The sequence below is a fragment of the Ceratotherium simum genome, chromosome 32 (genome assembly GCF_057802395.1).
Source record: "Ceratotherium simum simum isolate JZ-2026a chromosome 32, ASM5780239v1, whole genome shotgun sequence".
NCBI lineage: Eukaryota > Metazoa > Chordata > Mammalia > Perissodactyla > Rhinocerotidae > Ceratotherium > Ceratotherium simum.
In genome coordinates this window covers 17,606,627-17,631,073 of record NC_141931.1, presented here as the reverse complement: position 1 = coordinate 17,631,073, position 24,447 = coordinate 17,606,627, and the positions used below count along the sequence as shown (strand labels likewise).

Genomic DNA, 24,447 nt, shown 5'->3' with positions numbered 1-24,447 from the left:
ACTAATAGCCATATCCCTTCTCCTCCACCCTCAACTCCAAACTAATCTGTCTTATCAGACACTGATTTGTTCAGGTAGCAGATCGAGATATCCTGATCTCAAGAAGAGTAGAACCCTGTGAGAACCCCCAGAGGCTTAATAATAATTGATTTAAAGTAGTTATGATAAATCCATTCCACTATACTTTCCAAATCTCTCTTGCAGCCAATTCTGGCCAATGACATCTAAGGGAACTTCTGTGAAACTTTGCTTTCTTGATTAAAAAAAAAAACAAAATGGAAACACCTAACACTATTCCCTCTCCCTCTCTCCAGCTTTGAACTCCTGACAGGATGTTCAGAGCTGCTGCAGCCATTTTCTGACCATGAGGTAACAAACACAAAATGAAATGAAAAGGCAACACACTAAGAATGGTAGAGCAGAAACTTAATTGCTAAACAAACTCCGAGATTATCTACCTCCCTATTTGTATTTAGATAAAAAATAAATGTCCTTATATTTTACGTTGCCATAGTTTGGTTTCCTATGATTTGACACTGAAAACAGCCATAACTAATACATTCACTAAATACGTTCATAGGGCAATGTTTTGACTCAGGTTTGACTAGAGCCGATGCTTGAAATTTATGTCACTTACCATAATACAAGAGTCCTGAGGTTCAAGGTCAAAGTCAGTGAAGTTCAAAAGAACACGGTGATTTCTTTCCACCTGAATGACCCAGGAACACTCAGTGTTACTTCTAGAAGCACTGGGGTAATTTGGAGAATGAATCTCTCCACTGGGAGCCTGGAAAATCCCACCACAACCTGTAGGTGGGAAACCCAATGCAATAATGAGAGGAATCCCTGAGGCATAAAACTTGACACCATTACCTGGTAGCACAGAACAATATGCTACTTTTTTTGACTACCAGTTTTACGTAGTTTATGCTAAACATTCTGAAGAACTGAATATCCACCATTAATTCACTCATCTCGACAAACGAAGAAAGATGACTAAGAAAATACTTCAAATCCTTTAAATACTGACGCCGAAGTTATTTTAAAAATACTGAAAAATAAGTGCAAATGAAATCATATTTTCATAAAGCCATGAAGTGCCCCTTCATTGTTCTCTAATAATATAGCATACTGTAAGAATAACACATCTCCTTCCAAGAATTTTGATAATTCAGGATTGTATGCTTTTATAAATAATTTAATATCTGCCTTTTAAAATTTAATATTCTGGACCTGGTACAGTTTTTTTATTCCTATGACATTATCAAATACCTATCAATGTCTACCTCTATGACCCGTCATTTCTTGGGTTTACGATGATATAAACCAGTATATCCATGGAAAAATTTAGTATTATTTTCTAATAAATGAGAATCATTTTGGGGTTATCTGAACACTATGTATGTATAATTATATAATTCTCATTAAATTCATGCATGGTTAACTTTAGGAGAGACCTAACATACTTACTACATTACCTTAGAGTTCTAGAAGTAGGGCCTTAAGGTAGCCTGGGGTCACATCTCTGCTTTGGCATTTTCTAGTGTGTGACTTTGGACAAGTCACTAACTTCTCTAAGCTTCAATCTCCTCATTAGTGAGATGAAGACATGAAATAAACTCCCCTCATAGGGTGGTTGTGAGGATTCCATGAGATAGCCCTTGGAGAATAGTTGGAAAAGTAACTGGCACATAGTAAACATTCAATAAACTTGGCTGTTATTAGTATTGTATAGGTTAACACCTGCTAAAATATTTTGTGCATTAATTTTTTATTTAAAAAATCTGCAGCAGGTAATTTATTTAGACTGCCTAAGATCTTGGGCAGACAGGCACATGTGTTATAACACATGGCAATTCCATGGCATAACACAAATTTAACGTGTACAGTTTTGGCGTTTGCCAAGCATCCAAAGGTCCATACTATAGCATGAAGTAATTTACCACTTTGCTGATGCCCAAATTTGAGGCTGGTGAACAGGCACAAGATCCCTGGAGAATAAGTAATGTTTAACCAATCACCCTGCTTTCACCATGGACTTGCATACTTGCACGGACTAGTTTTCACATACAAGGTGACACTTCAGAAGTTAAATTCTACCACATTTTTTAGGGAAGAGTATATGCCAAAGCAGCATTCGCCATTTGAGAAGTCACAAAGTTGTCAGGATATAGCCTTCATACTTCTCTCCAATCATTTCATGAAATTTAACAACGGCTCAGCTTAAGTATTTTGAGATACCTCCTTGGTTCACTCACCTCCAGGGACTGCTTGCCATGAGACGTTGAAGCCTCTCCCATTTACGGAGCTGTCGGTCTTAAATCGAATTGCCAGCTCATTTCCAGTGCTGGAGACCTGCATGGGATTCTCCCATGATCTTTGGGCACACAACTGGGCTATTCTGGGAGAGTGGAAATCAGGGCCTCCATAGACCTACGATGAGAGATACAAAAAGGGCTTAAATCAAGAGACATATTTAAGCTATTACAGCCCTTCTCCTGACTCCTTTTTACCACCAGCTCTTGGATTTTATTATCATTGGAGGTTGAAATCTCAGCCTCCCTGGGTGGGGATGAACTGTAAACTTGACCTGGATTTTCAGAGGCACTCCCTCTGCCCTAAGAACAGACAAGCTCAACCATCCACGAAATGCCTGCTCGTTCCGTCAGCCAGAATTGTAGAACTGAACTGAAGAGATTATTCCAGAATCTTCTCTATCTCCCCTCTTCCTCTTTTTCATGTCTTCACAGGACTCCCTGCTTTCTTTGTCAGAGGACTGCAGATAACAAAGCATCAGGTCTGATTTTCTAACTCTTCTAGGCACATAGGAACAGTCTTAGCACAAAGCCATTTTGTTTGTGAAAACTAAGTTTATTGAGGGCTACTGATCTCCTCATTACATTTTTAGGATTTTCCACTTTGCAAGCTGAGTATTTTATAAGATTAGGCATTTAATATAATATTTTTGCATTTATATATGAAAATATAACCTCTATCAGTGTGTTCTGTGGTGTCCTCAGGAAGGGAATCCTATAGATTCTCTCTGAACCTACTCCCAGCATGCCTACTCACAGGAACATGACCAAGAGCATCCATCTTCCACTCAGGAATTGCCTGGACTCTGCTTCAGTATCTGGATGGTTCCCTCTAGATCCATCTCACTTGTCCTCAGGTCTCCTGGGCTCCTCCAGTTTGCAACTATCTATCTGACTGGGATCCAATACCGCTGTGACACATTCCTCCAAGCCAGTGTCCCCTTGGTCTCACATCCAGCACCTTGCAGGCAAGTCTAGCCCAGCCCAGGCAGAGCCTCCAGGACACCTCATACACAGGTTTCTCAATCACTCTTGGGACCTGCTTATCCAGTGTGTGTGCGGGTGGTGGGGAGGGGCAGTGAAGGGAAGATAAGAATCAAACAGAAGATACTGACCCCCTACCTTCAGGTCTTGCCAAACTTGAATTTGTAGAAGAAAGACCATTTGGGGTGACAGTGCTCAGGCATATTGGTATCTGGGCCCCTCCCCCTCCCATAGATGTACGGGCACATAAGTCTATACCCAGGGTCAGAACCAGAATGGGAAAGCAGCGCTCTGAGAGATTTGTGTGCCGCATCCTCCCTCCTCTACCATCCCCGTGGCTCTCCCACCTCCGTGCACTCTCCCCCCATTCCTCAGACCCCAGGCGGGCCCCTGCCCACCCTCGGGGCTGTTGACTGATAGGGGAATCACTCCAGTGTTCTCTGGGGAGAGAGTGAGAACAAGAAGCCTGCTCTTGGTGCGCAGTATGTGATTTGAATCTATAATGACTTCTTTGTCTGATGAACTCCCCCCAGCCACGCGGGAAAGGCCAAAGAGAATGAAGCCGCTGTTCCGCAGAGGGCTGAGCACAAGGACGGTAATTGCAGAGGAATGAAGCAGGCTGGCTGCTTCATGCTTATTTTCATTAGGAGGAGCTATGTTTGTGCGGCCCCCAAAGTCCCATCCAAAGCAGGACGTTAGGAGGAGCCCTGTGTGGCCCTTTACACGTACACATACGCAAATAGAAGAAACGAGATCCTTCTGGTTTAAAGCATCCTTTCTCATTTTCAAGATCCCCGACCCCCTCTCGCCCAGGGCACAGTCCTCAGAGCATGAAAGCGACAGCATGTGCTCCTAATCATCCGAGGCCAGCAAGCAGCACGTATTTGGAGAGAACATTGAGCACCAGGGTTTAGTTTTAACAAAGAAAACTTGCGCGTCGGCAAAATAGTCTTTGTTTTCCCTGCTCAGGGTCCCCTTGAGATCACAAACATAACGGGTATGAGTTGGCTGGGCCTAGAAGCCTCCAGAAGAATAAACACTGCCGCTTCTGACCTTCTTTGCTTCCCCTCTTACTGGGCTGGGCTCACAAAAGACCATCGCAGAGAGACCAGAGGGAGCTAGCTGCCCACACCAGGCAATTGTCTTGCATTATTGCACCAAGGGGTGGATTTCCTTTTCTGCTATATGCCAGTTCAGGCTCCTTTCTCAGAGACTCGAGTCAAATCAGCCAGTGTTTCCACGACCAAAACAATAAAATGGTACTTTTGGCTTCCACGAATAAAACCAATAGTTAGGGCATGACTCTTCAAAAGAGGAAAAAGATGGAAAGAATTTCAGGGTGTGGTTCATTCGACTACAGCATATGACTAAACTTTGGGGGGAAAAGAACTGGTCTGATGATCAGAGATTAAAGAAACCTGTTTTTAGCAAATGCTCAGGATATAGAACTTTTCAAAGCCTATGGTTTTAATCTGTTTTGAACATTTCTTTCTGCTCTGTTAGCTCCATTTACTGTTATAATCAAGTCAGCATTCCAGGGTTATGAGTAACGAAACGGCTGTTGCTTAATGCAACTGGCTGCTCTCAGGACACTGATTTTTGAAGGAAAAAAATATTGGCTCCTGGTTAAATTTGGTGCAATGGAGGTAAGCCTACTGGTGACAGTGCGGTCCTACTTGGCTGTGCCTAGCAGAACAGGAAAGGATAATGTGCAGGCCGAGAACAGATCAGTCAAGAAAGCAATGTTTCTGGGCCACTCGCCCAAATTTTGAAACCTGTTGCTAACATGTTATCAGCATCTATGGTATGAGGGATGGAAAAAATCGTTTATAATCATTAGCCCAAATTTATTACAGCACTTTCCATCTAACTTGAGCATTTGCAGAAATGTCAGACAGTTTTTTAACAAAAAGGAGGTTACTCATTTCAGCCTTAAGAAAAAAGACTTTCCCAAGTTATTTAAGGGGCTCAAAATATTCCCCCAAACCCTGATGTTGACGGAACACAGGAGGCCACCTTGTTCTAATAAAAACAAGCCCCAAGCAGACTGCAGCCTCTTCTTACGGCCCTTCCTGTGCAGGCACAGGACTCTGCTTGAATGCTGCTGCCTGGAGACTCTGCTTTGTCCCTCTCTCCCCGAGGCTGCTTGCGGGGAACAGCCCCAATCTCTGCTTTCTCACGTAACGGGTGTGACAAGACCCAAAGCACAATGAACCCATTTACATTTTGCCAAGTGGGCAAACAATCACATGCGCTTTGGAATATGAAAATGAAGGGTTAGGATCATTTCACATTACAGCGGAAAAGTCTGCTGCCAGCCCTTTGTAAGTGTCAGGGGGTTTTATGCAACTGAGAAATATCCTTGCTAGCAAGGGAGACCGCTGGAACATTCCACGTGTGAGTGCTGTTCTACTTCGTACTGTGAGTGTGAATTTCAGGAGCCACCTTGTTCTTTCCTCCTGAAAAGCTGTTCCTCTCTGAGATGGAGTCCTGATTCAGCAATGTACTTACAGGAAGACAAGGGTATGGGTTTTAGCTCAAGGACTCACCAGCCCTGTCTCTGGTTTCACTTACTGCAGCATTATCTTGTTTTAGGGTGACGAGCTGCTAAATGCAATTCCTGGTGACTCTGCACCCACACAGGGAGGGCGTGATTTGAGAACCCCATTTCTCTTCAAGGAAAGAACTTGTTTGGTAATGAAATAAAGTTTTTGCTTTTGTTGGTTTTTTTGTTTTTTGGGTTTTTTTTTGGTGAGGAAGATTGTCCCTGAGCTAACATCTATGCCAATCTTCCTCTATTTTGCACGTGGGATGCCGCCACAGCATGGCTGGATGAGCCCTGTGTAGGTCTGCACCTGGGATCCGAACCCGCGAACCCCGTGCTGCCAAAGCGGAGTGCACAAAATTAACTATGTCACTGGGCGGCCCAAAATAAAGCTTTTAAGCGTTAAAATCCCTATAAAGTATATACCACTCATTTCCACGTCTTGCACACTGCTCACCTCTGTCTTTTCACACTGGCTTACACGGAGTGTTGAGGAGTGGATAAATTCAGTGCTTAGCTCTTCCCCGCACCATCCTTGTGGTCATGGGAAAACCCACCAATCTTTTTGAGCCTCGGTTTCGACAACGGTAAAAAGGAGAAAGGGTAAAAATTCCCCCCTAACCTCACAGGATTTTTTAACATTCAAATGGGAAAATGGATGTAAAAATCCCTTTGACACCTCCACAAATTGCATGATTATGGTGCGTCAGTCAGAGATTTGGATGCTTTCATTCATTCCACAAACATATGTTAAACGTCAACTATTTGCCAAGTATTCTGTGGCACTAGGGGTATAACAGTAAAATAAAACAAAGCCAAAGCAGACGAATACCCAGCCCTCCTGGAGCTTAAGTTCTACTAGATGTAGAACACTTTTCATGATGTGTAATGGCAGTCCCTATAGCTGAAGTGACAGGAGCTTTGTGTGTACTTGGAAGCCATTAAATTTTGCAGACAAGTCAAAGTTCAAAAGATGCACATATACATCTCCTAAGGACTAGATTCCTGCAAAAGAAAGCTGATCATGGGGCCAGCCTGGTGGCACAGTGGTTAAGTTCACATGCTCCACTTTGGCGGCCCAGGGTTCACGAGTTCAGATCCCGGGCGTGGACCTACACACCACTTTTGAAGCCATGCTGCGGCGGTGACCCACGTACAAAAAAAAAACAATAGAGCAAGATTGGCACAGATGTTAGCTCAGGGACCATTTTCCTCAAGCAAAAAGAGGAAGATTGGCAACAGATGTAAGCTCAGGGCCAATCTTCCTCACCAAAAAAAAAATAGAAAGAATAGATTCTAAAAGGCCGTCTGAATTATCTGAGATAAACCCTTTGCAGTAGGATTGGAAAAGTTCTTATCTTCAAATGCCTCACACTTTCTAAGTGACCATTTTTTCAAAAACCTTCTGCAGCAGATGTGTTTTGTGCCCTGTACCATGTCGACCCCCCTCAGATGGCAGCTGCGGGGGGCAATTCCTCTGTTGACTGCCATGTCCCACCCCAAGCACCCACCTCTTCTCTACACTCTGCCTCCCCACTGCCTTTCCTGAGGGAGCTTTCTCATACTGAAAGGGTGGGGTGTTGACAATCCCAAGTCCCCATCAATGGGGACGGGAATTGGGGGACTGATGCCTCAGCCTCGTGTCCTGAGAGTGATGATTCTGAGGAGCACTCCTCATAGGTCCTCAGAGGGTCCCAGCGGGATTAAGCCCAAGCTGCCCACAGGAACTCCCTTCATTGGCTCTTCCTCCTCCACCTTCCCTCACCCCTGCTTCCTGGCCTCATCTCCTGGTTAACCTGCCTGCCACCAAGTCCTTCAAGGACTGCTCTTAGGGAAACCTAAACTGAGCTATTGATCCCATTTGTCTGTAAATGTAATTCACGGAGGGCTGACATTCATCAAAATGTCTAAGAAGAGAACACTGCCGGCCACTGGAAAGAATTTAGGGATTTTTGCAGAGCGATTTCCAGTGTTACCCCCAATTCTGGAATGCGCTGAGAAGCAATCTAAATTCCTACCTCCAGGACGTCGAAGTTGCAGCTTGCATGATACTCCACATCGAAGTCGTAGATGGTGAGCTGAATGCTGTTCCCCGCGGCGGTGCTAATGTACCAGATGCACTCCCTGTTGGGCGGATAGGTATTGGGGTACCCGGGGCTGCTGAAGGAGCCTGTGTCCCCGGACAACTCCCCACCACAACCTGTGAAAACAGCAGGGCTCAGTTCAAAGTGGGCATCGGCCACTGGGAAAAATTCAAAAACCCGACTCACCAAAAGACAATTGAAAATGCACAATGCCTACTTTAGGAGAAAAATCATAGTTATAATTAAGCAATTATAAAACAATGAGAAAAAATCATGGCTACAACTTATTAAATTTATTCTTTTTGAAAAACCATTGATTATATCATTTGGTGCAATAATTCTCTGTCCTTATTCTCAACACATCAAATCTTTGGTAATATGTTCAAAATGTCATTCTAATTTTTAGATTATCTTCATTGCATTTAGGTGAGAGTTTCATAGTAGGAAGTACAATGGACTATGTGAGCAGTGTTAGAGAGTGAACACCATGTCCTTTTGTCTTCAGTTTCTTTATATCTAATACATTATTTCTAAGTCCCTTTCAGACCTAAGATCTAGAATTCTAAGTGCTAAAAATCCTTATCTTTGTACAAGAGACTATAGGAAATAAAAAATACATGTTATGTCCACAAAAAAACCTGCACACCGATTTTTACAGCACCTTTATTCATAATTGCCAGAACTTGGAAGCAACCAAGATGTCCTTCAGTAGCTGAATGGATAAATAAACTGTGGTACATCCAGACAATGGAATATTATTCAACACTAACAACAAATGGGCTATCAATACATGAAGAGACATGCAGGAAATGTATATGCATATTAATAAGTGAAAGAAGCCAATCTGAAAAGGCTCCATATTGTATGATTCCAATTATATGACATTCTGGAGAAGGCAAAACTGTGGAGACAGTAAGATCAGTGGTTGCCAGGGGCTGGAGTGGAAGGAGAGATGAATAGGCAGAGCACAGAGGATGTTTAGGGCTGTGAAAATACTCTGCATGATACTAAAATGATGGCTACAGGTCATCATAAATTTGTCAAAACCCATAGAATGTACAACACCAAGAGTGAACCCAATGTAAACTATGGACTTTGGGTGATAATGATGTGTCAGTGGAGGTTTATCAATTGTAACAAATGTCCCACTCTGGCGGGGGATGTAGACAATGGGAGAGGCTGTGCGTGTGTGGGGACAAGGGTATGTGGGAACTCTACCTTCCACTCAATTTTGCTGTGAAACTTCTAAAACTCTTCTAAAAAATAAAGCCTATTAAAGACAAAAAAGATAAATGATATAGGTCCTGACCCAGGCAACTTATATCTAAAAACCAACCAAACAGGGGCCGGCCCAGTGGCATAGTGGTTAAGTTCCCACATTCCGCTTCAGCAGCCCGGGGTTCACGGGTTCAGACACCGCTCATCAAGCCCTGCTGTAGCGGCGTCCCACATACAAAATAGAGGACCTAACACCGCTCATCAAGCCCTGCTGTAGCAATGTCCCATATACAAAGTAGAGGACCTACACACCACTCATCAAGCCATGCTGTAGCAGTGTCCCATATACAAAGTAGAGGAAGACTGGTACAGATGTTAGCTCAGGGACCATCTTCCTCAAGCAAAAAGAGGAAGATGGGAGACAGATGTTAGCTCAGGGCCAATCTTCCTCACAGAAACAAACAAACAAACAAAACCCGGATATATGAAACCCAAGCCTGGAAAAAGACTGCAGTGCACGTTGTATGAATGTTTATGTATCATGCCTTAGAAAGTAGTTAAGGCAAATCATTACAACAGATAATCAAATGCTGCACAGGTGGCACACGGTGACAAACTGCCACCGCTTACTGAGTGCTTACATGTGCTTTACACGTATCTCCTATTTTAATACTCATAATAACCTCGTGAAGCAGGTACTACTATTGTCTGCATTTCTCAGATGAGCAAATCAATGTGAACAGAGGTCAAGAGGCTTGCCCAAGGTTAGCTGGCTTGTTCGTGGTGGAACCAGGGCACCAGTCCGGGCAATCCGGTAGTGCTGGCGTACTTAATTCCTATAGTCCACACACTCACATGGTGTGTAGGAATTCAGACAGAGATTTCAGAATAGAGTGGGAGAGAAAACTTCACCAAAGAAGTAGAATTTGAGGAAGGCTCAAATTTTAAAGACAAAATTAAAGATAAAGCTAGAAAAAATAGATTATCTTGTTTTCTTTTTTTTTTTTTTTTAAAGATTTTATTTATTTTATTTTTTCCCCCCAAAGCCCCAGTGGATAGTTGTGTGTCGTAGCTGCACATCCTTCTAGTTGCTGCATGTGGGACTCGGCCTCAGGATGAACGGAGAAGTGGTGCCTCGATGCGCACCCGGGATCCAAACCCGGGCCGCCAGCATCGCAGCGCGCGCACTTAACCACCAAGCCACAGGGCCAGCCCTATCTTGTTTTCTAATAGCAATTTTTGGTGATTAAAAAAAACTCTGCTCTGTTAACGTATCTGGGCCTCCTTTTCTATTGTTTCAGAATATTCTTTATCGGTTGGTAAATTCTCCCAAGTACCTTGTTATTCCCCATCAAGGCTTTTCACGTTTAAAAGCATAGTGCCTCCTCACTCCTTTATGAACATATGTGCATTTTCACATGAACGAAATTAAACTGCTGTGATTTAAAACATAAATCACACCAAAGCTGAGGTCATGTCTACTATCCACCCTATGCAAATCCATCCTGTACGGTGAGTTAGAAAAAAGTTTTTAAAAAGTTCCAAAGAAATATTCTTTATACAGAATCTCCACCTAACTGAGAATAGCTGAGGAGAATTCTAAGAAGAATCTTGATTTAGTAAAGAAACCTGATTTCAGTTCATCATGCTGCCATCTTATTGAGTTGCCAGTTTCCTGCTTCCATTGAAAACCTCTGTGTTTTCCGACTTTTAATTTGTTGCACAGGGCAGTATCTTTCCTATGGCCTATAAAGTTCCTACTTTTATTTCTGACTAAAGCTCTGCAAAAAAGCTGTTTAAAATTAAGACGTGCTGACGTTGTTTATAGACCGTGATGAATGTTAAAAAAACATAAGTGCCATGAAAGATTAGAAAATATTTTTCCTACTACAACAACACATGGAAAATGTTCCTGAAGCCAAAATCAGCACCGATTGTATATATCCTCAGCACCCCTGCATAACTCCAGGGGGCACCAGCCACAGTATATTCCATCAAATGATGTTCCCTGGAGTTATGCAACACAGTGGCTCATATAAATTATCTTAAGATGTAGCACCTTTTGCTAAATACGTTATAGGTAAGCAAAGCCATTCTGTTACTCCGATTTTTTTTTCAACCTACATTTTCAGCTCCAATGGTTCTTGGTATCAGTTGTATAAAATAAATAATCCAATGAAAAAATCTTTGGAGGAAAATAACTTTGTGCCCACATTATATAAAAGAAAACAAGGAAATGGAAGCTTGGATTTCTCATCTCTGCATTTTTTTTCTAGCTTCAGTTCATCAGACAATCTAATTCAATTGTTTTTTATCATAGTTGATTCATCCGAGAATCTGTATAACGTTTTTCCATTGTCTTTTCCAATTGTTTTAGGTTTCCTTGCAAATTCCTTTGCAAATAACAGGATACTAATACCCTTAAACTAGGCACTGTAAGCTGGAATGATAATATCAGATTCTTGGCATTCACTGATGCTTTGAAAAATTGCAGTACTTATTTTATTTACCCACTTACAGTTCTGGAGACTCACAGTGTACTTTTTCCTAAGATTTAAAACAAACATAAACAAAGTTTATAAAAAACAAAGCAATATTTTATTTTTAGGTATGTCGTGTTCTCATCAACAGCACTTATGTGTGTGTCTTCTAAAGAGAAATTCGAGTATTATTAAAAGTAATACCCTATTGGGGAAAAACACTGTGTGGTTGTGAGAAGGAGACAAAAACTGTTGGAGCCTGAAAACTCTTTGAAGCTTTCTTTTTTTCCTTCATGCTCTCACTACCTCTGAGGTTTAACATATCGAAAAGTAACAACTTTGATTTAAAAGTCCATATGAAATGCAAAAACAGAATAAATTAATTTAGTGGTATTTTATTGTAAAAACTATAAAGTACTGGAAAATAAAGTTAATTCTGATAATTATGGTAGAAATTTAACTCCACTCTTGTATTTCAAAGTTTTGGAAGAGATAAAAATAACTTTTCAATTCCTGTTCATACATTTTTTCATTCAATAAGAATTTATTAAACATATGCCATAGTACAAGCAGTACTGTAGAAGCCACGTGTATTCAACGCCTCTTGAAAAAAGTCCATTTATAGACATAAAAAGTGCCATTATCACATGCCCTCCTGCAAGTCATTAAACTCTTTTTTGCTTTTCCTTCAGTTTGCAAAGAGTAATTGCAATAAGTTTTGATTTGAAAAATACAATCAGTGAATTCTATTTTATCCTTTACATGTTAAATGGTTATAAGTTACAAATAAGAAGAAATAAATCTTCAGGTTGAGTTGCTAAAAGATATTTTATTTTTAATTTTTATTGTATTTTATTTATTTATTTATTTTTGTGAGGAAGATCAGCCCTGAGCTAACATCCATGCCAGTCCTCCTCTTTTTGCTGAGGAAGACTGGCCCTGAGCTAACATCTGTGGCCATCTTCCTCCATTTTATTTGGGATGCCACCACAGCACGGCCTGACAAGCGGTGCGTCAGTGTACACCCGGGATCCGAACTTGGGGAAGCCAGCCGCGAGCGTGTGCACTTAACAGCTACACCACAGGGCCGGCCCCCCAAAATTTGTTAGTTTCGGTAGTCCAATGTCATATCCAGTCCACAGATGAGAGATTTTGATCAGCATTGAGCCAGTTATGCCTCACTCTCTGAGTAGCATCACTTTTTCCTAGATTTTGGGACTCTTTGAGAAATGCATACTTGGTATTAGGCAAGAGAAAATATGTCAAGATACATATTTTAAAAACTGAAAAAATGAATGATGTCTGTTTTTTCTATGCTCTATTTTAGTGACAAGTAAAAACATATTCACAACAAAATTAAGAAGATTTATATTAACCAAAAAAATTAAATATGTAATAAATTTATTTGATACTTTGTTTCATAAATTCAAGCTATCATTAGGCCAACAGTGAAACACTGAAATATGAACTTGGAATTCTATGATTATGGATAAAAATGAAAAGTTATAAATTCATATCAAGAGTTGAACTTACTAAATTATAGATGAAAGCAAATAATAATTAAAATTCATAATAAATAGAGTTTTGGAAAGAATGTATAATGTGAGTCTTTTGAATTGTATTCATGCATCATTTTCCACTTACTTAGCTGTGAAAAAGGGAATCAGTTACAATATAGGAAGTGTGATTTAGAATCTTTATCAACACGTACTATCCCACTGTCAGTCAAAAGAAATACCAAGACAGTCCAAAAATCCTACTGTGTGTAATTCTAAAGGAAAGAATATGTGTTTCAAATGCTGAAACGAATCAAAAGCTAAATGATTCAATTCTGCTTCATTAACCGTCTCTTGTTCATAATAGGTAGCAAAGCTGTTCATTTTATTTGATTTACTATTTCTGCACCTTCTGTGGTAGAGACAAGTTTTGTTTTTGTTTGTTTGTTTGTTTGTTTGTTTGTTTTGCCGAGGAAGATTCACCCTGAGCTAACACCTGTGCCAATCTTCCTCTATATTGTATGTGAGCTGCTGTCACAGCACGGCTACTGACAAATGAGTGGTGTAGGTCTGCCCCCAGGAACCAAACCTGGGCTGCTGAAGCGGAGTGTGCTGAATTTAACCAGTAGGCCACTGGGGCTGGCCTGCGACAAGGTTTGTTTTTGTTTTATTTTTAATAAAGATTGTGGAATTCAAAAATAGACATGTGGTAAGCTGTTTTAGCTACGTAGTGTTATCAGTGCTACTGATATCTAATACTAAACATTTTCTACATAAACAAATATCCTAATATTAGTTTCTTATTAAATTTCAATTTATTTGGGGCCAGGAAGGGGAAAAAGTGTTCTGTTCACTGCACTATTTCCCTTTGTGTGGGCTTCAGGACATGACAATCTCTTGTTAAAATACAATTTTTCCTGAATGAGTCACAGAAGAAAATCTGTTTCTAAATCCATCCGCCCATTTTAGAGATGGAAATAACCAGGCTTCTGGAAAATCTCAGGTGTCTACATTTCATTTAGAGTAGAAATAATGGTACAGACACAACTGCAAATGTTAAAACAAATGAAACTGCTGAGAAAACACGCAGTTTAGCAGGCTATGCAATAATTTTACACGATCATGTCATTGTCAGTCATGTCTGTGACTTTGGGTGGGTGATCAGGGAGTCACAGGAAGGGGTAGGAGAGAGTCATGGAGGATAGACAAGGCTGCAGATGAAAGAAGTTATATCAACCAATAACCATCAGGAAATAACCTTGGATGTGATGTTTAGACTCCCAATATCATCTTCATCATCATGTTACCTGTCAGGTTGAATGAATAATAGAATGTAAAAGAAACAGAGAAGTTTTCTATAACTGGGCTTCAGTAATCTAAAATAGAGGACAATAATTTAGGAAAGCATTTCAGGAATCTACACAAAGAAAATGATTAAGTGATGAAAACACTAACCAAGTAGTAGACAATGGAGTAACAAATAAAGAGTTTTGAGAGATATCCCTTTAAAAGAAATAGAGAGAGTGGCTCTTTACACCCAACTGGTAAGAGAAGATTTTCATGGAGGAGACAACATGATTTCAGAGTTGCATGTTACGTTGCAAAACTTTTGGAAATATAATAACAAACAAGTAAAGCAAAGGCTGTGACATAAGACAAAATGGGTCCCCATCCTGGCTGTGTTACTCCTTGGATAACTAATTTAACCTCTCTAATCCACAATTTCTTTATCTATAACAGTCCAAGAATTAGTACTTAACCTCATAGGGTTGTTATATAGAGTAAATGAAATAACCAAAGTAAAGTTTTTAGCTAAGTGTCTTGCACATGATAATCATTCCACACGTGCTGTGTATTATAATTTCACAAGAGTTTATCCAGATATGGGATGAGATTAGAGAAACACTTGGAGCTAGAGGAGGAATTACCACAGCAGCTAAAGAGCCATCATGAATAGCTGATGAGAAGTAAGAAATCAATTGTTCATTAAGCTACAATAAAGACAGTTTATAATTGTTTGGTAGCTCACAGTTTTTCCAAGTGCTTTTAATAAGCACATTATCTTATTTGAAATTCATAACCACTCTGTGAGGTAGGCAAGAATGATCATATTGGGCCCAATTTAGAGATGAGCAATAAGGCTCAAGAAGGCTGCTGGACTTGCAGCTCACATAGTGAATGGCAGATCTGGGGCCACCCCTCCCATCCCCTCTCACCTCCAAACCCCCCTACCCCATCCCGCGTTCTGTGTTCTCTCTCTATGCCTTGTTGGGCACTTCAGCCCTAATGTGCTGGAATGGCAGCGTTAAACACTGCCCTCATTACTGTCCTGTCCATCTACTGAGAAAAAAATCACCATAGCAACCTAAAAAATAAACAAATAAAGCAAAAATCTTTTTCATTTAACTTGAGGCAAATCTGACAAAATCTAATATATTGACATCATTAGACACCAGCTGAACTGGAATAAAATAATGTCCTGAAGAGACTCATATGTTTTTCAGTTTTAATTAGTTAATCTTTATGAAACTTTTAGTCCTGGTGACTGATAATCTATTTGATTCTATTTTCCTCCCAACTCCCAGCCATCAGCTGAAAGGAAGCTCCGACCTTATCAGCAGGAAGCACCTTGATCTACTGAACTCCGAACAAGGAAGAGTTTAAAGCTGTTGCTAAACCTGCTTGTAAAGATCATTTAAATCTTTTTCATAAAAGGACTTTGCTAACACTGGTCTTTTTTTTTTTTTTTTTGGTCTAAAACAAGCAATGAGTTATAAATTCCAGAACAACAAAAAAGTTAAACACAATCTATGTATGTTCTATCTTCAAGATTGTGGGTTGTTGTTTTTAAATAAAAGAGCTTTAATAAAAACAAACCAGCAATGAAACAGCTAAATGGAATCAGAGACACAAAGTTTAAAAGGATGTTCCGTATTTCCCTACGATTGATCAAATGCAGCCACCTCTTTACACTTGACATTTTCCTGGAACTGTGTTCCATAAACCAGTGGCATGGGTAGGGCTGCCGGCATGGAAGTGACATGGCCAAAGCCCACCAAGGCTGGAGGAAAAGGAATAGAGAACCAACCCAAAGAGGACACACCCTTATCCTCTCATTTCTGAGGGAAACATCCGAGAAACCAGTGGTCAATGTTAAAAAGAAGTTGAAAAGCCAAAGGATAGTAAAAGAATCAATTTAAACACAATCAATGATGATGCTCACATATTTCATTAAAATCAATGATTTACATTTTAATAGTTTTCCTTTAATTTAAAAATAAAACCTTTCTCTTCTGCAATACCTTGAGAGCACCTCACTGGTTAGCCCAGTTTCCCTCTGATACACACAAGGGCAGCATGTGGAGGGAGTGGGGTCGCAGGCAGAAGTTACCAGTAAGGACTCTTTTTGTTGGGCAGGTATGATGTGAAAGGGTAACTAAGAGCTCAGAAGTTGGGGAAGGCCCAACCCAAGGCAAGGTTGAACTATTTCCTGGAATACACAGTCCTCACTTCTGATACATCTGCAAGATATGCAAATAATATAATTGAACAGAAATTTTCAGGTTGGGGGTGGGAAGTGGAACTGGAAAGGAATGTGAGCTCCTGAAAATGGCCAAAGTTGTCCAAAGGTGACTGTGGCATGTATAAGAACCACAAAAAGCCAGCAATTCCTGCTTTGTTTTTCCCGGTTAATTCCCCAATAGTCTAACAGTGTATGCCACTCTCCTGGAATACAGGAGAAAGGCAAATGATAGGCACCTGTCCTACTAGAGAAAAGACTAAAGTCAGATCACTATTCCTGTCTGAAGAAAGGCGAAGGGTGAAGCCCCCAGAATTCATCTAATCTTAAGGATCTGATCTGATCTTATGGATTAGCAGATTAATTTTCAGGGGGATTTTGTGGGTTAGCACTTATTCTGTGAGGGCAAATACACAAACTGAAGCAATTACAAGATGAAATCAGAGAAATCAGTCAGGTAATATAAAGACCAAGGAATGCAAAATTCTCCTGAGGAAAAAGGAAGAAAAAAGACAAGAAGAAGAACAAAGACAAAGCATGGCGACGCCAGGCGAGGAGAAAGTTGTTGAAAGCTGCAGAATCTCCTGAATTGGGATGAACAGTGTCCCCCAGAATTCATGTCCACCTGGAAGCTGTAAATGTGACTTTATTTGGAAATAGGGTCTTTGCGATGTTATCAAGTTAAGATGAGTTCATACTGGAGTAAAGTGGGACTGAAATCTAATCTAACTGGTGTCCTTATAAGAAGAGGGAAATTTGGACACAGACGCACAGAAGGAAGAAGGCCATGTAAAGATGGAGGCAGAGATCAGAGTCGTGCATCTACAAGGCAAGGAAAGCCAAGGATTGCCAGCAACCAACAGAAGCTAGAAGAGATAAGGAAGGATTCTTCCCTAGAGACTTTGCAGGCTCTGCTGACACCTTGATTTTGGACTTCTAGCCTGCAGAACTGTGAAAGAATAAATTTCTGTTGTTTTAAGCCACCTCGTTTGTGTTACAGCAGCCCTAGGGAGCTAATATATCCCCGTTCTTTTCCTGATAAACGAGTGGCCACACTTAAAGGCAGGCACAAAATGGTAGAACTATGAGTGTAGCACCTGGAGGAGCGTGGGTTTGCAAGCTCTCCCTACTCCCTCTTGTATTAATTCCTTCCTATTTATCACATTGAGATTTAGATGACGATTGGTCAAGAATAAAATTAGAAGATAGAGAACTTCTGTTGGGGCCGCTATAACAAAATTCCACAGACTGGGTGGCTTATCAACAACAGAAGTTTATTCTGACAGCTCTGGAGGCTGGTAGTCTGGGATCAGGATGCCAGGATGGTCGGATGAGAGCCCTCTTGTGGGTCGCAGACTTCTCATGGTATCCTCACACGGCAGAAGGGGGTGTGGGATCTCTCTGGGGTCTCTTTTACAGTGACATCAATCTCATTCTGAGGGCTGTGCCCTAGTGACCTACTCACATCCCAAAGGCCCCACCTCCTAACAACATCACCTTAGGAGTTAGGTTTCCACAGATAAATTTTGAGGGGATACAAATGTTCAGACTCAGCAAAGTCTATTGTTGATAAAACTAGAGACAAATGTAGGGCTAAGTGTCACATTAGGAGGGAACAAGCAAACCCAAGAACTAAGGATCGTGATTTTTAGCACTGAGGACTCAGTAAGGGTTTAGAAAGTTTCATCGTCCATAAGGACTTCATCCCAGCCCTAGACTTTGTGATAACTATTTTATCTAACTGATTTCCACAGCAATGGATATGTTTCAATGTAGAGACAAAAAAAAAAAAAGTGTAGAAGAATAAGGCCATAACATGAAGTTAATGACTTGGAAAATAGATACAAGGAACTAAAAAATCAATATTGTCCATAGTTATAAAATGCCTTTTAAATTATTATATGTCATATGAATATTCAAAATTAAGATTACCATAGCCATCTGACTCCCTGAGATGTCCTGAATCTGTATATTGAAGTGTTTCAATATTGAATTCAATTGAAGTTTAGTACACCATTAAAGAGAAATGAATCCAAGGTAGCCATATTTTAGGACTTTCCACATAATATGAATTTTTATTTCCTGTGTATGAAAGGATAAAAATCTTTCATTTTGACCCAGAGAACTATAGCCAATCTCATCATCTTTTCATTCTGATTAACTATATCATTTTCCTTCTAATCTACTCATTCCAACCAAATTAAAAAATGGTTTCCCAGTAGAAATTCTACGCTTACAATTCAGGAGAAATCAATCAATCAACAAATCTTTCTCTCCCTTAGACAGTTTTGAAATTATTGAGGGGTTTTGAACAAATATACTAAAATAGTATAAAAATATCTTCCCAGGAAATGAAAAGAGACCAAGGCAACTGGACTAATTTCCCTGACTAAGTAGTCATGCCTAAGGGTACTAATAACTACTTTATGAAATCCTCCAAACAGGCAAAGACAGAGGAAACGTGTTCACTTTATGCGATTTCCAAGGTCAACACTCATATTTCTATTTAAAAGTATTCATTCTAATCCTGCTTTCTTTCCATTTAATTATTTTGGTACACAGCGCTCTTGCAGGGGAAATCTCACCAGCCTCCCTCTCAGGGCTCCGCATCACTCGCCACCCCCAACCCCAATTCCTTCTCTCACCTTTCCCCAACCCCCAACCTCGCTCCACATTGACAAAGGGACGAATGTGGGCAGCACCACGCCAATGGTCCTGGCATCCTCTGACCCTCCAAACTCTGACAAGCCCAAGCGACAAGATTGTTTTCTGTGATGATAATACCAGGGGTGCAGATCTCTCACAGGGCAAATGCTGCAGGCACCCAGCGAGCTAGCCAGCATCCTTAACTTAGGGGAGGCAAAACTCCCTCTGGCTGGGCTCCAAAGTTAACCAAATCCTCCAGTGCTCCATTCCATCCCCCATGGTTTACCTCCAGTCAAACCAATCTATTTGGGGGCAGCTATCCTTTCTCTCTTCACTTTAATATAACTCCTCTTATAAGCTCGTTGGTGTAACTAACCCATGATAACAGATCAGATGATCTCTGTGGTCTCTCCCAGATTGGAAGCACATGATTCCATCAACCATATGTAGCAACTCCAAAAGAAGGGCACTTTATAAATGAGTAATAAAGCAGACATTGTGTTGAAGGACAGACAAATATTAGCTATTCTGAACTATTCGTTTGCTAAGTAATACACTTAGCCCCCATTATTGCTACTTGAACCTGAAGAAAGAATGAATTGTGTAATTTAGTGGGGAGCCCAAGGAACTGGAACATTCTTTACTTGGGAAAGACTGCATACATTGATATAAAAACATTTATTATCCTCAGTGGGAATTTAGTTACAAAATTACCTACTCTAAGCTCTGACCTTCTTTGCACTGCAATATGGTTCAATCTTTTTTGCATTGAAAAGTTGTGGGGGAAAATTATTTGCTTTTAGGCGGAGGGCAACTATTTAGAACAGAGGTTTTGGAGTTCCACACCACACACAGTTTTGTGTCCTGATTCCATCATTTGCTGGATTTTGAGTTTGGAGAAATTACTTCTCTAAGTCTCTTTCCTCAGTTTTCTTATCCACCATATGGGGATGATGATGTTTATTTCAGAGAATTTGGGAGGAGACATGAAATAATATTTTTAAAATACTAACCAAAGCACCAAGCACATAATAAATGTCATTTTTTTAATGACGTCAACAATGGTAATAATAAATGTCAATTAAATCAATGCACTAAGCATTTAATCACATTTTCATTCACTCTTTATATGGGAATGTAGTTTATTTTTACCATAATTAATGTCTTAAAGTAAATTTGCAATGACATTTAGGTGGTAAAATCTATATTATTTTCTGTGAGTAGAAAGAGAAAAAATCTATATTATTATCTGTGAGTAGAAAGAGAAAAAAGTTAGGGACAAGGTACATTAATGTCATTACTTATGTAGAGAACATAAAAATCTATTAAATCTTGTAGAATGTAGTTACTGTCCTACACCAGAGATTCATCCTTTGTTTTGTGAGTCAATGCCACTGAAGGCTGGCATTTGTCTCTCTGAGTGCACAGTGGCAAATACATAAAACAAGTCCTTGCATACCTAATGTCAGAGACAAATATGACAATATTTAAGTAAAGGCTCAAAAAGAGAAAACTTGGGGACGAAAATTAAGGTTCTACTGAACATCTTGTTTGCTCTGTGTTGGTTTATTCATTTCTGCCTGCTACAAAATTCGAAACTGTGAAAAAAAATGTGTGGTTTCTTTTTTTCGTGTTGTATGAAAAAGTGTGGAATCCCCTGGAAAGTGTGTGCAATATCTATCAGGGATGTTGCTGCTAGGGAACCAAAACACAAACAGAAGTTTCAAGAAAGTCCTTCCTTTCGCTCAAATCTCCCTGACTGTTACAAATTATGCAATATATGACTTGGGAGGGTCATGGTTGTTTGAGGGCCATTTTCTTCTTTTTATAACTGTTTCAAAGAACAGCAATGAAAATAGAAGCCAAACTTTTTCAAACAGTAGCGACATGGGAATTGGGATGGGAGACGCCTACAAGGCCCTCACTGGTTACAAGACTCAGGGCCAATATGAAACAAAGGTCAACTGTGTGTATGTGTATTTTCTGTTGTCGTCAAGGCGGCAAATAATGCCGGGATTTCGCTTTTCCACTCATTCTGAAACGTCTGTCTCTGTTTAACGCTGCCTCTGATTACTAGAACCTTGCTGGAAAAGTTCTGAAGTGAAAGCCAAAAGAGCTGCTTGATTTTCTTAGTAAATTATTATCCCAGCTTTACAAATTTGAGTTCATTTACAAACAGATTTTTAAAAATATGCATCATTCATTAAGAACTTCTTTGCAAAAAAGACACAAGTGAGAATTTGAAATAAACAAAATCCAGACACAGTATCACGATGCAGAAATCTGTGCTTTGATTCTACCCTAAGACCGCCTACATTTTCAGGCTCCATACTTGAAAACTGTCTAGGAGTATCGCAAGGACAAAAGTTCAAATATCAAAGAGACTGAAGTGGCCAGAGTAAGCAGAACAGGATATAGCATGAATAAATGTGAAAGAAAGCCTAGTCAGCATTTAGGGAAATAACTTTTAACTTAAGCAGAACTAATGTTTCTTAAAAGCTTCTCTTTTACTTAAATTTCTACCCAAACTGAACAGGATTTCTTTATGTCATATCACACTATATAATAAAACAATCACAGGCGTCTATATTTTTACCCATTTGTCTTTACAAGAGATTGCTCACAGACTTTCTGAATAAAGGACGCTTTCTTGATGGTAAATGAGGTTACTTCAGAGGCAGACTGGGACAGGTGTTTTACCACTTCTCTCTGTGACATTCTATCGCCGCCTAGCAGGAGGTGACACTCTGAAAGCAACTCGTCACCAGCAGAGAGAAAGGTCTCTGTCTGAGATTAGGACCAGATGGTGTGATTCACATCCAGGCCTTGTGAGCGGGCCCTGGAACCTTTGCTGACCACAATTCACAAAACACTTTCGTTTCAAACACCATACCTCCAGATTGTGAATTTTTGCATCGTGCAAGGCTCAGAACAGACGGGAAGAAATAAAATCCAGTTCTTGCATTGGCTCTTATCAGTTGGTCTCTGACAACCTGTCCTGCCTCAACATCTATCATTCCCTTTGGCCCAGTATGTCTCTACTCTTCATTCATTACTGCCCTTCTAAGGAGCCTTTTTAGATATTTTCTTCCCAAGTTCTCCCCCACGAAATTTTAATATCACAGATATACTATATATCTAAGTACTAGATATATCTGTGCTTTATACATAAGCATAAGATTTTTTTTACCCTCCCAAGAACCAATTTCTAGCCCCTTAGGGTTGACATTGAGAACACGTGCTCTAGCTGAAATCCTTGCCCTTTGCAAAACTTTGGCACTATTCCAAGCCTTCCTGCTTCTACTTATAAACATCTTCCACTCCCAGATATTTGTCAGACTGATCAATTCTTGATTATTCTTTAAAATTCAGCTCAAGCATCAAAGCTGCCTGGAGAGCCTCTCCTAGATCTCCTCCGTGCCCTACAGCATCATAGATTATGGACTTATTTCTACACTTGGTTTATTTGTCTGTCTCCCCTACTCTCTAGTAATTAACTCCTTGAAGTCAAGGATGCTCTCTCCTTCCTCTCTGTTACGGGCTGAACTGTGCCTCCCCCAAAATTCACAGATTGAAGCCCTAATCCCCAGCACCTCAGAATGTGACGGCATTTGGACACACGGCTATTACAGACGTGATTAAGTCAAAATGAGGCGCCTTAGGGTGGGCCCTACTCTAATGTGAGTGGTGTTCTTATATGAAGTGGAAATCTGGATATAGGAAGAGACACCAGGATGCATGCTCCCAGAGAAAAGGCCACGTGAGGACACAGCGAGAAGGCCACCGTCTGCAAGCCAACCAGAGAAGCCTCAGGAGAAACCAAACCTTCTGACACCTTGATCTTGGACTTCTAGCCTCCAGAACTGTGAGAAATAAATTTCTGCTGTTTAAGCCATCCAGTCTGTGGTATATTGTTATGGCTGCCTAGCAGACTAATACACTCTCTATATTCTAAACACTAAGACCAGAACCTGGTAGTGAATAAATACATGCTGGTTGGTTGGTTAAATGAATGACTGAATGAAAAAACATGTTCTCCATAAATCCCCTCCTACAGAGGCTCTGTCTCATCACTATACCATGAGGCACAATTACAGATTCTCTGTTCTTCAGAGGGTAGGCCCAGCACATCTCCTCACACAGCCCGGTTTATTCATCCTCACACCCAGCTGGGTGATTACCCAGCATTCCCGTACAAAGCAAATAGATAACGGAATTACAAAGATAAAACTTTTGTCTTCAAAGGGCAAACCTCCCAGAAACCCCAGCACATATACTCTAAGTCACAAAAGAAATAAAAATTACAAATTAGAAGGAATTCCCCGGAAAGACCAACAATAAACACAGACTTTGAAAAGACCACGTGAGGGAAGGAGACCTGGATGGAAGGTTTAAGAGAAACATTGCTGACCTCACAGAGGTTCTTTGCCGGGGCTCTAAAAATATATTTTCTAAAAGCCCTTTGACACAGCACTGCATGTCCACAGGTGGTCAAGAAAGTGCTGGTTCGTGTTCAAACCAAGCCAGCCAAGGAGGATCTAATAAGATTTTTTAAATGTTCTCCCCAAGCTGATTTCTGAAAGCCCTCAAGGCTTGAGAAATCTCGTTAATAGCTAAAAAGAGATAAAATGGAACCAGCCCCCATTCAAGAGGCTGATGTCATCTATCTCCCCAAAGAAAAGGCCACACTTTCCTTTGTGAAAATCCAGAGTGACATCACCTCCTGATCACATGTCCCTTCGCCCCCTCCCCTGCTGTTCCCAGCTGACGGTTCTCTCCCTTTGCAAATGTCACTCTTTTACTCACAAAGCTCCTTGACCTCGTTTGTGTGCTGGATTCCATTGCCTAGTGAAAGAGGGCCTCTGGGAGGGCCGACCACAAGAGGCGGGCGGTGTGCACAGCTGGCCGGGAGGCCCCCACTCACACAGCTTGCGGAAAGTTCCATATTCCCTTCAGCAACGCAGACGGAGGGCCCCGAGGCAGAATTCAGCCCCTGGACAATGCAGTCAATGCTGGATACCGTGAACCGTTTAGCCAGGCAGGGTAACTGTGGCCGTTTCTTTCTTTCCAGAGTGGGATTCTCTTTGATGGTTTGCATAAAGGCAAGGCAGTGTGGTTTCATCTCACATCTACAAAAAATGGGCCTGTAAAGAAAGCCC

The 24,447-nt window shown here is 40.6% G+C and overlaps 1 protein-coding gene across 1 annotated transcript in view; it reads right to left on the bottom strand.

The window, feature by feature from the left end:
• The window catches only part of CUBN (cubilin), a 256,070-nt gene that overhangs the window by 133,971 nt on the left and 97,652 nt on the right, over window positions 1–24,447 (bottom strand). The window contains exons 29-31 of the mRNA XM_087420786.1: window positions 7,863–8,044; window positions 2,259–2,433; window positions 638–807 (exon numbers count right to left, since the gene is read on the bottom strand). Of these exons, the coding sequence (XP_087276912.1) occupies window positions 638–807; window positions 2,259–2,433; window positions 7,863–8,044 (527 nt within the window). The remainder of the gene's footprint in view (window positions 1–637; window positions 808–2,258; window positions 2,434–7,862; window positions 8,045–24,447) is intronic.